Genomic DNA, 16185 nt, shown 5'->3' on the forward strand with positions numbered 1-16185 from the left:
CGTCGAGGCACTATTTATACGCAAATACGATAAAAATGACGCCCGGCCGATCGACTGCTTGACACGCCATTGATAAATTGCGATCTTTTCAAATTTATATCATTTTTTCCGGTACCTTTCTTTCCCATTTGCAATTGATTGCCGTTTTTGGGCTTGTTCAGATATGACAGTTACGCATATTTTATTTACAACCCTGACGACTCTTTGCATTAAGAGTGATAGCTTTAACATTTCTTCATAAATAAATGTAGAGGAAAGTCACCAAATATGGAATACCATTTTGTTTTTGGGATATAAAAATAAAACTTCACATAAATGTGGGGATGGTGTAAATGAAAAGCCAAATTCGCCCAATCGATTTATTTCCCAGACACCGGTTACATATCAAAAATACATTTCAACAAATCTCCATTACATCGTACCAAAAAAACACAAAGTCAAGTCATAGACAACATAGATCGTTTTACAGTCTACAGATAACATATCCACAGATTAAATAATAGAAAAGCACAGACTAAAAATAAAAGTAGTTATGAAATACAATCTTAATTATTTATCCTATTCCCACACGGTCATCCTGCAGAATCATCTGTCCCAGATGAGTCAACAGTCGTAGATGATCAATATGGTAAGTAGACAATGGTAAATCACCTTTATCTATTACATGTAGAAATCCTTCCTTCTTTCCTCTTTTATTTGAATTAAGTATACATTCCACGCAATTATCAATGTTTGTTTTAATCTTTTCTTTTAAATTCTCCATATAATAATTTCTATTTATTAATTCCTCAGTCTTAACACAACCAAAATGTCCGTTTTCATGATGTTTTCTTATAATTTCATTTTGCATTTTCTTAGGTACAACCATTAATTTATTTCCATCCTTAATCTTCCATAACATTCCATTCTTCTTTTTTGCAAGCACTATTGGACTAGCATAATCAGACTTACTTGTTTTTATTATTCCTTCATCAAGCCATTCTTTAATCTGTTTGTCAACAATGTTAAGCTCCAAAGGTGACAATCGTCGTGGATTCTGATAAACTGGTACATCATCGGTTAATAATATTTTAAGTTTTACATTTGATTCTTTAGTACATCTTTTGGGGTTATATTCTTTTATAATATTCTGTATTTTATTCTTATATTCTTTGTTTTCAATATTTGTGATATCTTCATTTTCATTCTCTAGCATTGTAAGGTGTAATATTCTTGTTGCAGTGATAGTTCCAGATTTAAAATTGATTTCTACTTCTTTCAGTACAGGATTTCCTAATATAATGTTGACAGGAATAGCGCCATCATCAACAACATAAAATAAAGTTTCAAAATAACAATCATCAATTTCAATTTTTGCTGTGAAAGATCCTTTTGTATAAATTTCCTTTTCAGCTATTCCAGTTAAAGTTTCTGTTGTTCCTGAACTATAAGATAACAATTTTTCACCTTGAATCTTCCTAAAATAAGACATAATTATTAAATTAGCATCGCTTCCGGTATCAATCAGGGCTTCTACATCAATATTATTTATTTTCAGCTTCTTGAAAGGTCTCACATCAATATTATTTTTAGTTGACATAATTTCCAAACTCTTTTTTATACTTTTAGAACATTCAGTTGATTTATGGCCAAACAAGTTGCATTTAAAACATTTAATGCCTTTAGTACAATTAGGCGACTCATGATCTAAATCTCCACAATTGAAACATCTCTTTACTCGTAGTGTTTTTTGAATTTTCATGCCAATGGACTTTGATACTGAATTACTTTGAATCTTATTAGGTGAATATGATTTTTTCTTAATTTCTGAATAAATGTCTAATTTCTTTCTGAATTCTTTAATGTTACAAGCGCCATATAAAATATTTTTGTTGGACTCACTGTCTTTAATACCGTCGATGACATATTCCATCAGGGCTTCATCTTCAACATTCCCAAGTACTGCAAGTTCCTTCATATGTAAAAAATAATGCTGATGAGTCTCATTCATCTTCATCCGGCGAGTTGAAAGTCTCTTGTGAACAGTTGCACTGTTCAACTTCTTACCAAATTCCTCACGGAGCTCAGACTTAAGTGTATCCCACGTGGTGGTCCCACTTAGTGAACGTAAAAATAGCTTGGCGGTTCCCGCGAGAAGCCGCTTCGAAAATATGAGTTTTTCTATTTCGCCCCATTGCATTAAAGAGGAAATATCTTCAAAATCTTTTACGAATGTTTCGATGCCATAGGCATCATCACCCGAAAATGGCGTCATTGATTTCTCTAAGTCATTGAAGGAAATACGCGGCGATGGTTCACCACAATCATCATCATCTTTTACTCGTTTCGGCGGCATGATGAATAATGTAAATAAAAAGTTTTATAGTCTTCAAGTCGTAATCGTATAATCATAAGCTTCTTTAAATCTTAGTCTTCGTTCGTAATTCGTAAATTCTTAATCAGGTTAAATCACCGGCATCATAGTCTTCGTCTGTTTTTTCTTTATTCCACCATCCCGTATCCCGGACGAAGCCCCCAAATTATGTGGGGATGGTGTAAATGAAAAGCCAAATTCGCCCAATCGATTTATTTCCCAGACACCGGTTACATATCAAAAATACATTTCAACAAATCTCCATTACATCGTACCAAAAAAACACAAAGTCAAGTCATAGACAACATAGATCGTTTTACAGTCTACAGATAACATATCCACAGATTAAATAATAGAAAAGCACAGACTAAAAATAAAAGTAGTTATGAAATACAATCTTAATTATTTATCCTATTCCCACATAAATTACATCAGTTTATTGTTTTTACTGATCAGTCATACATCTATAAGTAGTAATTAATAGCCTTTAACCAAAAATATCAGTAATCAAATTAAAATCTTACACAAAAAACAAAATCACAAAAGAGTAACCAAATATGGAATAGATACCCATTTATGGAATATAAGCAAAAATCAACATAACAATGACAAAAATATAATGAATATCTTTGAGATCAATTAAATGAATATAATATATTGTGATAAATGAAAGGAGTTACGTAATTACTTGCAAAAGCCACAAATCCAGATCCATCTGGAACAGCACATCATAATGTGTTCAGAGCCCATACATCAAGCATTTAATTCAACTTTCTCCACTTTCATCCAAGAAAAAAGTCTTGAACAGAACCTCCTGACTCTGCTGATGCATGTATGTTACTAAAAACAAATATTACATACAGTTTTTAAAGAAATAGTAGCAAGTTTATAATATTCCATAATTAGACACCGACGACTGTCCATATTTGGATTTTTATACTAGTTCAAACTCTTCTAAATATTTTTTCATTACACAATATTTTAAAGACAAAAGATTACAAAATGGTGAAATAAACATAATACCGATATACTAAATAGCATAACACTTATCGAAACAAACATAATAGCCGGTAATACTCATTTATTACTTACCTAAAAAATTTTCTGCACGGCAACAAAACAAAACACGCCTGCTACATGTAAACCGTTCGCTCAACTAACTCGATGGTGTTAGTGCGATAATTAGTACACCAAATGAAACAGAAGATGGTCGAATGTTGCGATTCATACTTATAGTCTTAGAGAAATGAAGGAATTCCATATTAGGATACTATTCCATATTTGGTGACTTTCCTCTAAGATATCAGTTTCTTTATCATGAAGAAAACGTTTTGTTTATAGAATATGATAATGATTATAATATCATTTAGTTTATGCATTTGAAATACGACAGGAATATGAAAAACAAAATAATACAAACTTATCAACGCTAATGCACTAACGATTTAACCGGCGCCCACGAACAAAATTCAGTTCTGAAAATGATTACGGATCTCCGTTCCGAATATTGCGTTATTTCACGATAAACATGTTCAGTTAGTAATAAGATGAGTGCAGGTGTCGGCACTCGTACGCTCATAGCAGCAAATTCGATTGGAATAAAACTCAGATAGTGGGAAGTGGGAGCGCTGAGCCATCTCTTTGTGGCGAAATCGGGCGGACTGGTTTATCTCGCCCGCTCACTTGCTCGCTATCGACAAGCAAAGGAATCTAGACTGATAATCTGGAAGCTATGACTGTCTATTGCTGTAATACGATGGGCATAAATGTTGAATACAATGTAGTTGTGGAAGATGTACTTGATTTTAAAGAAAAAAGAAAGCTATAAAAGAAAACGCTTGAATATCCTGTAGAAGTCAGAAGAAATGTTACTTTAAGTGAACAGTAATTCTATTTGAAATAAAATATATATCTCTAAGCTTTGGTCAGCGAATTAATCTGTGTGTCTCTACAATACTAAATAGACTAACTTCTAAAGTTTAATATTAAAACAATCCTAACTGATTAGGTATTTTATCACGTTTGTCAGAAATCCCAAACACCCAAAGCTCCAAATCAAAACTTTTTACGTAAATATTCACTAAAACTTCAAGTGAAACTATACAAAAAGTAGTCTATTAATAAAATAATATCCACATTCGTATTCCGCAGTGTTTGGGCGGCTTATTACGGCCCCACATCGGGCGCCAGAGCCACGACAATATTGCGCTGCCCGTGTCCCCGACTAATCCGAGGATTCATTTATTTTTGACAACGCAATACGATTTTATCTCACGGCTTCTGATGCTGTTTGCCGTCTGTTATTATGCTCCCACCATATTCGGACTACTTATTTATTTACTTTATCACCCCTTGTTGGGGTTTGACTTTTAATAACCCGCGTTTAGTGGCTGATTCAATTTTGAGATTTCGGAATACTCATTTCGACGTCGCGTGTTGTCAACTTAATCAATATTTCATTACCGTTTGTTTTCATTTGTTGGTTTAAATATTGTGGAAGAATGCATTATGATGGTGTTAATTTTAACATATCAGTAAAAACATTGTGAATAATAATTAAAATTAGCGTTAGGCACTTCATGTTAGGTACGCAGACAAAATATGACCTTTTTCAAACAGAAAAAAAATGTGAAAAATCTCTAAATACTCTCCCATCTAGAGTTCGGAACTACTTAAATCAACAATTATCGTAATTATTATATTCCCCAAAATCATCTTCACATATTTTATTTAATAGATCCGATCATGAATAATCTATAAAATTTTCAAAAGGAGGCATTACCCAAACAGCATGTCAGAAATTTGCATACCTTATTAAACTTCTGACGCGGACGTCAAGATAAAAATGAAAATGAGACACCTCAACGGAAGGAACGTCGAAATACTCACGGAACAATAGTTATTTTGGGTGATGAGAAAAAAGCGAAGGTTTTATTATGGAAAATACGGGTAAATACTTTGCATTTTCTTTATTTTCTCTGTCCTCGAGCAAGAGATCTGTTTTTTAATTATCGTGTTTGGCAATTAGTTTCGGGAAACGGCCCTTTTTTCCCTATTTCCTCCCATTCGCAGACAACTTGTCTACGCTTAATGAGGTAATTTATAGTCTAAATACAGCCGCGCCTAACTTCAAATTGGAGTTTTTCTTTTTACAGTGAAATGGATTCGTTTGAACTTAGCAGATACTTTTTTGGTGACCTCGTTAGTTTAAAATATCATTTAAAAGATTAAAACCTGAAATCAAATAAAAGAAATAACGTCCACTTATTTGCATAATATTTGCTTAAACCCTTTCAAGTCTAAATGGAAATAATTACTGTCGCAATTCTAAATAAAAGACAGTTACATCTGCATTTTCGAGAATGATTTTGCTTGACGTTTGGCAAGAGATGTTTTAAATAAATGAAAACATTTAAAAAGTATCCATAATGACCACGCTTAAATTGAAAATTCATTCTGTGTTCCACTTTTTGTACTTTTTGGATGTTATGAAATTTCGTTCTTTCAAAACAGTCGTTCCAAAATTTTGATTAATAGGCGTACAAAAAGCTCCCGAGCTCGCTTTAGTGCGGTTATAATTAAGCTTAAAGCGAGAAATTTAGTTCACTGTCGTTTATATTCCTTACTATACAGCTTAAAAAACCTTATCCCAATACATTGAAACCTAATTCATCGGGGAAGCGTGCTTTGAAGTGGGCAAACAAATTGCGAACACTTGACAGGATTCCAACAGCGCTGTTCCCCAAATGACACACCGGCAAGAGTGGGATTATATCGATTGAAGCCGCAAGAATTATGGAAAGTGACCAGAGTTTGATTTGATAGTGAATATTGATCTACATTATAGCAAGAAGTTTTCATCGTGTGTTGCTGCAATGCATATTAAGTTTGTAAATGTAAAATCGATATTGTAATTAAAGTAATTTCAACTGCTTGTCCTTATAGGTTTGTATACATTTACGTGTCACAAGTTGATAAATAATTTATGACGTATGATGCATGTGTCGCTAAATTTTTTCCACTTTTCAGAAAAGAATTTCTTGTTCTGAGGCAACTTTAAGCATCTACAGATTATTAATACATAGAATATTACATATATGAATAGAATTCAATCCCTCCGTAGTTGTCAAACATATCAACATGATTAAGAGAACCTAGTTACAACCTCAACAATTTGTATGCAACTGTTTCAACAGATGTCTTACAAGTACCAAATGATGACAATATCCGAACCGCAGTGCCCTTGTTTTTTACGGAGGGTTGCAACTAATCCGCGACGGAGCACCTATCATGTGGAGTAATTCCTACCCCTGTATTAGTGTTCTCGATTTAATGGGGACAGCTATTTGGAGATTTACAAGCTTCTTTATTATTTTCATCTATTTCTATTTCAATGTTTTAATTATTCACTAGGTAAGTACTACAGGTTTTGATTACGAAGCTTTTGATATTATGACATAGAATACATAATAAGCTAAACGCTAATTATGATTTAAGTCTGATTTCTTTCTATGCTACCAAATTAAAAATAATTCCATAAATGAACGAAAGGAAATACCTGCCTTTTATCGTTAACAAATCTAATCATCGCTAACATAATTTTTATAATAATTAAGAAATTCAAAACCATTAAGCGAGGAGCTTTCGTCCATCGACAAGAGTGACTCGAATCAGGGAAATTAAAATTCTCAAACAGAGGGCATTTACACGAAATCCCGGCACTAAAACTCATATATATAGCTCGGCGGGCGTTGTAAAAAATCATTGCCTACCCTCGGCCCCAGCGAGGGGAAAATCTAATCTGTGCATTTTTTGCGGGACCGCGATGCCACAAAGAATTTCATTTCCCACTGTTCATCTATCTCTATTTCACTGACGGCTCTTGTTCTTCATCTTCCCTCCCGCCCGCGCCCTCCCACGTCCTCCTTCCCCGCGAGGCCCTCAGCCGTTTTTTAGACTTCCTCGATCGGAGATAAGGTTAAGCGAACGTCGTCTTATTAGTGTTTTGTACGAGTAGGTATACGACATTCGCAGTCTCGTTTTAATTTATAACGGCTGCATCGCCTGTCTCCCGGTTTTTGTGCTGGTCCTGATTAAATTCCAAACGTCGTGACAACAAATAAAAAACTCAAATTAAATGAACGCAGTTCTTATTCAAATCTTCACAGTAAGTATGTACTCATACACCGCTCAAGTATTCATAACAAAGTAATGAATGTAAAAGTTTTCAATGCACAATTTTACCTTATGTACAAATATTTAATGCTGTAGTCATTCGTTACTTAAAATACGGAAGCTACCAATCATAAAAATTAAATAAATGATCGATGTCACACGAGTTTATCATAATAATGGATAACAAAGAATTCGATGAGCGAAAGTTAAACTATAATTGTGTTCCTGCCACAATCAAAATGAGCCTCACGAAAAACAGCATTATACAATTGTATACAATTGACATTCAAATCTGTGGACATTGTCGCTTTGTGCTTTTATTGCCACTTATTGACGCGTAATTGTCAATAAATTCCTACGGGATCGGAACTTAATGTGGGTTTGGGTGAAAAAAGTTATGTTTTATTAATATTTTACGAGAGCGTTTAGGCCCGATAAGATCTGTCGTTGGGAAGTTTTTTCTTTCAATTTCCGTCACGATTTGTAGACTCATTATTGGTGAGGCGATGGGGGCGATAGGGGCACTGGTCGCATGCTATCAGACGCGATGTTATCGTATCTTAGCGACTTTCATCGGGCTTTCGATTGTCCCCGTCTCCTGCTTTATTGTACCTATCAAATGTTATTTTAATGACGATCGCTCGCTTTTTGAAATATACATTTTTATTTGAAATGGTCTTACCGATCGTTCTGTGATTCTTGTTTGTTATGCTGCAATTAAATTATCACGTGCTAATTCAAGATTTCTTTAAAACATTTTAAACAAGAAAAGTTTCGGCAGTTGTTTTAATGATTTTTAAATAATCCACATGTTAATTTGCATCAGGATTGAGTCGGTGATAAATGTAATTTAAATTCCATCAATAAAGACATAGTATCTAATCCATTTAAAGCTTAAGAAACACAATAAGATAAGCTTTTCTCAATTTTTCCCTGCCACTATAACACTTGTGTGTCTCCTCATAGCAAAATACTTATTTCTGCCCTTATCTCTATTAACATCCAAAATTCAGTATATTAAAGCGCAATAAGAGAAGACAGTCATATTAGTGTGCGTGTATTGTTGTGACGTCATAAGTAAGGATTAATTCAGGGCACGTCGGATGATATCTGATCTTAGGGTCCTGTAGGGGCTCACTGATACCGCGCTTATTATTTACTCGACCATATCATTTCATGATGAAGTTGCTGGTTATTTCAGCAAATTGATCGCTAAATTGCTTTATTATGGTGTAAATTATGTTTTATTTTATTGCTCTGATAATATTGCTGTGCTGGTTCATTTGTTTAATTAAATAAATAAGGTACAGTATTAAATGGTTAGTAATTACATTTCATAAAATGAGGGTAATATTTTTAAAATTTTAATGTTCGTAATATAACATGTTTTCGCTAAACAAACATCATTTAAAATTCCATAATTATAGTACTAAAATTAATATACACCGAAAATTTAACATCATTCATTAAATTGAAAGCGTTTCGCGGAATGTAGTGATAAAATTAATATTTTAACTATATTTCGGTTCATTATTCAGGCACTCAATTTCGGCTTCAGTTAGAATATGGCACTTGAATATTTTCATGTAAACCTCACAAAAATTACATAACCAAAATGATTTGTACGAACATTTGGTTAGACAAACAAACGGTTGGGTTGGGTTGAATGTTGTACGCAGTCGGTACAAGATAAAGCTTATTAACCACGTCGCTCCTGATGACACTATCTACCCTCAATCAGTGCTAGGGCGATGCGTAATAGAAAAATGGTCGTCATTTTGTATTAAAGACTTCTGTCAACTAAAAATTTCGAAACAAAAGACTACGGTTTCATTGTCAAAGTATATTTGACTATAACGTTAATGCACGTTTATATTTTCTAGGTATTTATCGGTAATTCGATATTAGACGTTAGCAGAATACTTCATCACGTCAATTACTTTGATTGATAGCATTCTTATACGGTACACGCCCACGAAAGGACAAATATATCCGGGTAAACTTAAAGAGAAACTATGTCGTCAAAGTCTGAAAAAAACGTAAATAGTTTCAAAGGTTGGTCAAGATCTGCTTTGCTTGTATCGTAAATAGAATGACATCAAACAGCATTTTTTTTTCAATCATCAAATTGATCTATCCGCGTGCCATCTGGCCCGTGAGTAAAATGCTTTCGAGCGCCGTCAGCCGAGGAATTAATTCATATAAAACACATATCGTTTCGTTGAGAGGCCGGTATCACTCGATGTACGGTCGATTGCGAGACATTGTTGCTGAAATGTGATGGGTTTTATCATTTTTGGCTGGCCTGTCGAAGTTTGTGAAGAAGGGTTATGTGGTTTAGTTTGAAGTAGATACATATTTTAATTAAACAGGGCGAATTAAAAAAATATAGAAAATATTATAATAATAAGAGGTACATCGAATTTGCATTGCATTTGTTGCGATTAATACAAAGTAGCTTATGTAAACAAGTAGGTACCTACTGCAATTTTGTTGAAGAAAAAAATTGTATTGTAGCTTGTGCATTTGTCAACTCTACACTGGTAATTTGAACTTTTTAATGATGCATTAACAAAAAACCAAATGAGACTTTTAAAATAATGAACGCGTATGGTTCGTACGATTTTAAAGCCTGGTCAAAATGCTGCATCAAAAGTTATTGTGCATAAAAATACTACTTTTAGTTAACATATTTTTAACAGAAAGCTACAAAACATTTCCATATTCTGGTTCTGGAAAATTGTTACTTTTTCCTGGCGCAAGCTCGGGCGTCTGGCGTAACGTAGGGCGTGTACACACGTGCGCTCATCAACTAATGGTCCGTGCGCGCATTTGAACCGAGCCTACATTCACAAAACAACTGGCTGACTATAGTCGCAGGCCCGCTTTTGGCGAAAAATTATAACGTGTAAAACACGGCCTCTCCTTGCATTCCGCGCACGGGATTTTTATGAATAGCGCGATTATTATTCGCATTTTAAACTCGAATGCAGCGCTATTCTCCCCGAGACGTATATAGCAATATTCGTAACGAGTTTTCTCAACGCTGCTACCTAATTTCAGGTCGAGGGCGGCAGCGGGGCGATGAGTGTAGATTGCTATGCGGCGTGCCCCGCTGGCGTCCATTTGCCGTGCGCTGCCGTGCTGCAGGCGGACTATGGAATCAAACGCGATTGCAAATTTATTAACGGCGAGTCGCCGGTCCGCGGGCGCACGTACGCGTACTTGTTTTCACTCTTCGTGTATTTTTTTCTCGACGTGGCTCCGCTCTCCCCTTTTGTTCTCAAGTGGACCAGCTGTCATTATACGCCATGCTACTGTTATTTTTTTCGACGTTTTTATAGAGTTTTGCGTCGAGAGGGCGTTCCGTTCGGAAAAATGTTCGTTTTGCGTGCGTCCTGAAAAGTTTGCGTGTTGAGTGACGTCGACGCCGTCGATTGTAAATGAGTTATGCGATTTCATTTCATATTTAATTCTCGTATAGTTTAAGTGCGCTTTGTTTGTCGACTACAATACACGCTAGAGCCACGTTGAGATATTTTAATACAGTTTAATAACAATTTGTACACTTGAGAGAGAAATCGCGCAACTGATCGTCCAACCCCACAATTACACGACCGAAATGTAACATGTGTCATTGCAGTTTTCAAGTGGTTTCTGTTTGATAATTTAAGCGAACCCTTTCAGCTGTGGGTCCCTCGAGTGTGTAATCAATGAAAGACATAGTTTGCATCTACATTTGCCTAACGAGGATGTTTATAACAGTTTGGCTTGAGTAGGGCACACACGGTCTAATTGAAATACAGTTTTAATTTGAGTTCGGCAAGCAAAGAAGATTTCACTGAAATAATATTCAAAACTACACAATACTTACCAATGCTTATAAAATATTAACACTATAATATTAAAAATGTTTCCATATTAAAAAACAATAATGTATTATCATATATTTTTTTCGGAAACCTACTTGCTACTCAAACAAGAAACGAACTAACTGTAACTGAATATCTACCATTTACATTTACCATTACCTCAAGGCTTTGCTTCACTTTAAAACATTTGATAGTAACGAAACGATGAGATATGAGACGCTCCATCAAATAATGTTGGCTTTTGTCGAGTCCGTTACTCGTAAGCGGTGTCATCTTTATAAGTAGAACATTATTCGTGAGACTCAGAACATTCCCTTGCATACAAATGACACTGAGTCACGTTTTTCACGGACGACTTGTAACTAATTTATGTTAATTATACGAGTGAGACATAAATATGGGCATCACGTACTCGTGTGGAGTTTCTCGTTGCGAGATGGACAATAACACGAGTTATATTTCCTTATATTGGTTCTTCAGGGGCTGAATTACTGTTTCACTAAAATGTTATATATACAAATGTATATTATATAAAAATGTTGAATTTTGAATAAAATTATATAACTATAGTTATAAACGCATATAATGTATTTACAAAGACATGGCCTTATTGTCAATTTGCATGTGATGCCTGATGGAAATGTTGGCACCTGAACAACGAACTTCTTGTTTATTTAATATTTGTACAAAGAACAGATTACATAAACAAAATCAACAACCTACTTTGCATCTTCATAATCACCAGTCAGTACACCACATACGCTTATATAAGTGATAAGTCACAAATAACCTCGTGAGGGTTCATAGACCGCGATACACTTATCTCAATTTAGGGCTCCGAGTTCGTCTCAGACTGTAGTGTCAGAGATACAATGGAGCATTCCCGACGTCTTATCGATCTGCTAGGACGTCATCGATATCTAGCTGGCGCAAAAAGCGTGTCAGTGTGGCGGACAAAGCCTTTGTGGGGCCGGACGCCGCTCGCCGTCAGCTTTGTTTGCGTTCGAAGTGGTGATGGACCTGTGATGAATATTCGTAATTATAATAGCAAAAGAATATACAAGTTACAGAATTTTACTGTATAGAAATGATGTTAGATCTAGTATACTTGCCTTAAAGGTACCTACTCGTATTTGCTTCAAAGTTTGGAGTGAGACATTATGATATTCTCATAGAAGTAAGTCAGTCTCATAAAGTGGACGCAAACTTCGAATCTTTAAGATTCACTAATCTATTGGCTTTGGGTATTTATAGAAAAATGTAGAGCCAATCTCTTGGTCATTGTCAAGATGTGTTAATAAAACTTATTTCTGCGTGATGTAAACCATCGTATTATTTTTTAACGTATTTGTGTTACTTCTAAAGAGGAGACCTCTACATAAGGAACGATAAAACACAACTAAATTTATAACAACTAATAATACCTATATGTACAGACACTTGAAAACTCATAATATGTCGATTGTCGCTATGTAATTACTTGATAATTACAAACATATTTAAAGTTTCAAAGAAAAATACGTGTGTGCCTAGTCAAATATGAAGGCTAACATATTATATAAGTAGGTACATAGAGGCGAGAACGCTACCCTATCTGAGCGGGGACAAACTTACTTGAGGCGACGAAACTCCAAGATGTTTTCACTCAAAATAATAACTTCCAAGTAAATTTTTTGCGAAACTCGGTGTAATGGATTGTTGGGAACTTCGATAACTTGCGGAAGTTGCTCTTCGATTTTATTTCGCTAAGGAATTTTTTAGCCAATTTCTCTCGAACTTAGAAATCTTGCAGTCACTCTTCAGTGCCCGGCGCCCCAAGATTTTGTTGGTGGTTATCGTTGGAAAATCTTTTATTGTGTAGGTACGTTCCTTGTTGTGAGGACGATAGGTACTAATTAATTATATTATTTAGTTAAAGTAACCTTTTTTTGAAGATTTTTATTTGTACAGACGAATTGTTAGTAAATAATCACAATAAGCTCTGTTTTTTGCAATGGCTCTAGCCATCAGCGCCAGCGTAATTAAAACATGTCCAATGGAAATAATATAGTGATTTAAATTATTGCTGTTAAACAATTCATGTCCAAGATAAGATCTCCAAAAATAACAACACTGCTACATCAATTTAAGAAAGAAAAAAGTTCAACTCAACACGATAACATAATATTTAATTAACGCAAATGATAAAGATGGCGGCTGCATTCAAAGAGAACAATAATGACCGCAATTATGAGTTCCAATCACATCATAATGAGCGTTAGATGGCTTGTCAGGTCCAAGCATATTCGTAAATGGAATAACTAACGTTTTCTACCGAGGTCGTAACCCCACAATATCTGTGCTTGGCACATTGATGGCGCGTAAAACAAATACCAATACTGAGTCGCGAGGAGGCGCTGGGGTGCGAAACTTAATAAAATTCATGTATCGGAAACTTATAGCCGTAAAATATTGTTTGCGAGGGCACAACCCTTGGCTTTCTTTTAAGAATGAAATTACGTCAAGATTCTGAAAAGTTGGCTAATAAAATTGACGCTATGACACGGAAAACGAAAACATTTTTATCGCATTTGTCTGTCTGTCAAGTTCTATTCTTTGCATTTTGTCCTCAACTTTCAATATCGGTTATTTTAATAATTGATTTGTATATTTTCGTATAATTTGACATCTATCGTCAATAAAACACCAATGACAATCAAGATATTCATACCATAAACAAGCTATATAAATTGTAAACTTCGTGCATTAGTCCGGTCCCCAGATTAGCAAGGAACCGAGACACGTTGGCACCGACCACATCAGCATTAAAATAAAAATAAGACTGGTCATAAATAGCCGGTTACAAAGACAAGATATACGGTTATAGCTGGTCGCGCGTGCCCGCCTCCCGTTCCTAGACGTATTAAAAACAATCACTTTTCTATTGCAATCGTACTTTATCTGAACGATCTAATAAAACGTTATGCCTTAAGCATTGAAGACATTTATTTTATTATTAGAAGTTACATAGGAATTTCACAGAAACCTAACATATGACCTAGCCCCTATAAATTGCTTTTTTGTCTAAACTATTGATGGAAATTTAAGTGATAAAACACTTTTTTACCGCTCTACGTATTCTTAATATAATATTTATTTTAAAGTTACTATGAAACCATGTTTAAAAATAGTTTACGTCGACTTATAGCAAGTTATAGTTGTTGAAAAGTCACGTTACCCGAAGCTATCGGTCATCGTACATCCCTTTAAAAGGTCGTACTTCAGTTTGGTGTAGAGGGCCAGAAATAAATAGCTAAGGCTTCAATCGCCGTCAACCCCTTACCCTTTTATAGCCCAGGTGATAGATGAATGTTCTTCATTACGGTTTGATATTTCAACAAAAATATCTGGTGTGAAATATTTTAAAGATTTTATATATCTACATTGTTATGTGGTACTTTATTTCGAAAATCGTTTATTATTATTATTTATATCTGTGTTGGTACCTAAGTATATAAAAGTAAGTCTTGTTAGTAGAACCATTTACAACTGAAGATCGGGTGGATGGATTTTTTATTTGTCAATTTGTAAAGGTATGCCACCTATTATTAATATTGGCCAAATCACTATAAACATAAGTACGAAGCAATATATAAATTCATTCATTCCAAAATAACATAAAACTCAATCCCAGTAAAGAAAAGCGGAGTAAAATTTAATAATGATCGCGAAAGCTCAACCGAACGGTCCGGAAGCTCGCACTCACGCGACACGACTTACCCATTTATTTTGCTAGAACTGCTTGACGTCGGACTATTTTATACTGTTTGTTTTAGGTATGGCAAATCAAGTATTGGACGTATAAATTCAGAGGAATTTTCCTTCTTGTTTCTTGAGTCTAACAAAATCTTGCTCAAACCCACATATGATAAGTGTCCACGTCGAATGTTGGAAATGAAGTTTGTCTTTGAAATATTTGTAAATTAGTTAACCAGAGACGTACTTAATTTCGGTAAAATGTAATATAACTTGTTTTATAATTTCCAAATGGAACAAATTTATCTGCGTATTTCACTCGTGGTACTTCCGAGACCACCATACTCAAAAACAAACACACAAGCTCCTCACAGCACGAGCACTAAAAACGTTGAGAAAATATTGATAGTAACATTGTGAATATTCAGTAACAATGCAGCTAATGAATTGATCGCGTGCTGGCCGAAGGGACGAATGCATTCGGATGCATTAACGCCGTTTCCGGGGTCGCCCTAACAAACCTACACTTTTTGGGGTCCCACTCATAAAAATGCTAACACAGATATAAATTCTATACAAAAATATTCATGACGTAATTTGCTTACTTAGAAGCTTTAATGATGGCTGAAATGAGATGGTTTTTCCGGAATTAAACAGTTCGCTCTAATGTAACCGAGAAGATTGCATTTTTGATGATGTTGGAATGTTGTTTTTTTAATCTAGCTACTATAATTTGCAGCGAGCAATTTAATTGAAGATTTTAAATTTTATTATATCAAACATCTCAAATAAGTGAAAAATGTGTATTTACGACCTATTGTAGAGTGTCTGGCGCATTTTATTTTACGAGTATATAATCCTAGTTAGTACCTATAGTTAGGTAAAGTTTCATTCATTTACAGATTGATCATGTGAGCGTATGCATATTGCACTGATCGTACATATTAAATCGTATACGAGTGAGCATATATTTGTAACAACCGTGACGTAATAAACGCTTTGAAACTTTTAAAATATTTAAAACCGTCTCAAATATTCAATTAGGGCGCC

The 16185-nt window shown here is 34.7% G+C and overlaps 1 protein-coding gene and 1 long non-coding RNA gene across 2 annotated transcripts; both read right to left on the reverse strand.

Annotated features, from left to right (window-relative positions):
• Window positions 1–1155: 1155 nt before the first annotated feature.
• On the reverse strand, window positions 1156–2769 carry LOC123706174. The gene is made up of 2 exons (XM_045655339.1): window positions 1882–2769; window positions 1156–1457 (listed from the first exon to the last, which is right to left on the reverse strand). Exons 1-2 carry the CDS (start codon window positions 2333–2335, stop codon window positions 1402–1404), a joined length of 510 nt encoding a protein of 169 aa, XP_045511295.1. The 5' UTR covers window positions 2336–2769; the 3' UTR covers window positions 1156–1401.
• Window positions 2770–2775: 6 nt separating this feature from the next.
• LOC123706176 lies at window positions 2776–3651 on the reverse strand. Its single transcript, XR_006753377.1, has 2 exons — window positions 3446–3651; window positions 2776–3193 (listed from the first exon to the last, which is right to left on the reverse strand). It is a non-coding gene; the product is annotated as an uncharacterized LOC123706176 (long non-coding RNA).
• Between the last annotated feature and the right edge of the window lie 12534 nt (window positions 3652–16185).

The sequence above is a fragment of the Colias croceus genome, chromosome 3, assembly GCF_905220415.1.
Source record: "Colias croceus chromosome 3, ilColCroc2.1".
Taxonomy (NCBI): Eukaryota; Metazoa; Arthropoda; class Insecta; order Lepidoptera; family Pieridae; genus Colias; species Colias croceus.

Excerpts from the sequence above, each read along its gene's own strand:
- LOC123706174 (XM_045655339.1), bottom strand. The coding sequence starts at position 2,335 with ATGCCGCCGAAACGAGTAAAAGATGATGATGATTGTGGTGAACCATCG. Across the intron at positions 1,458-1,881 it reads CATCGACGGTATTAAAGACA|GAAGATTCAAGGTGAAAAAT; the intron begins GTGAGTCCAACA and ends GTCTTATTTTAG.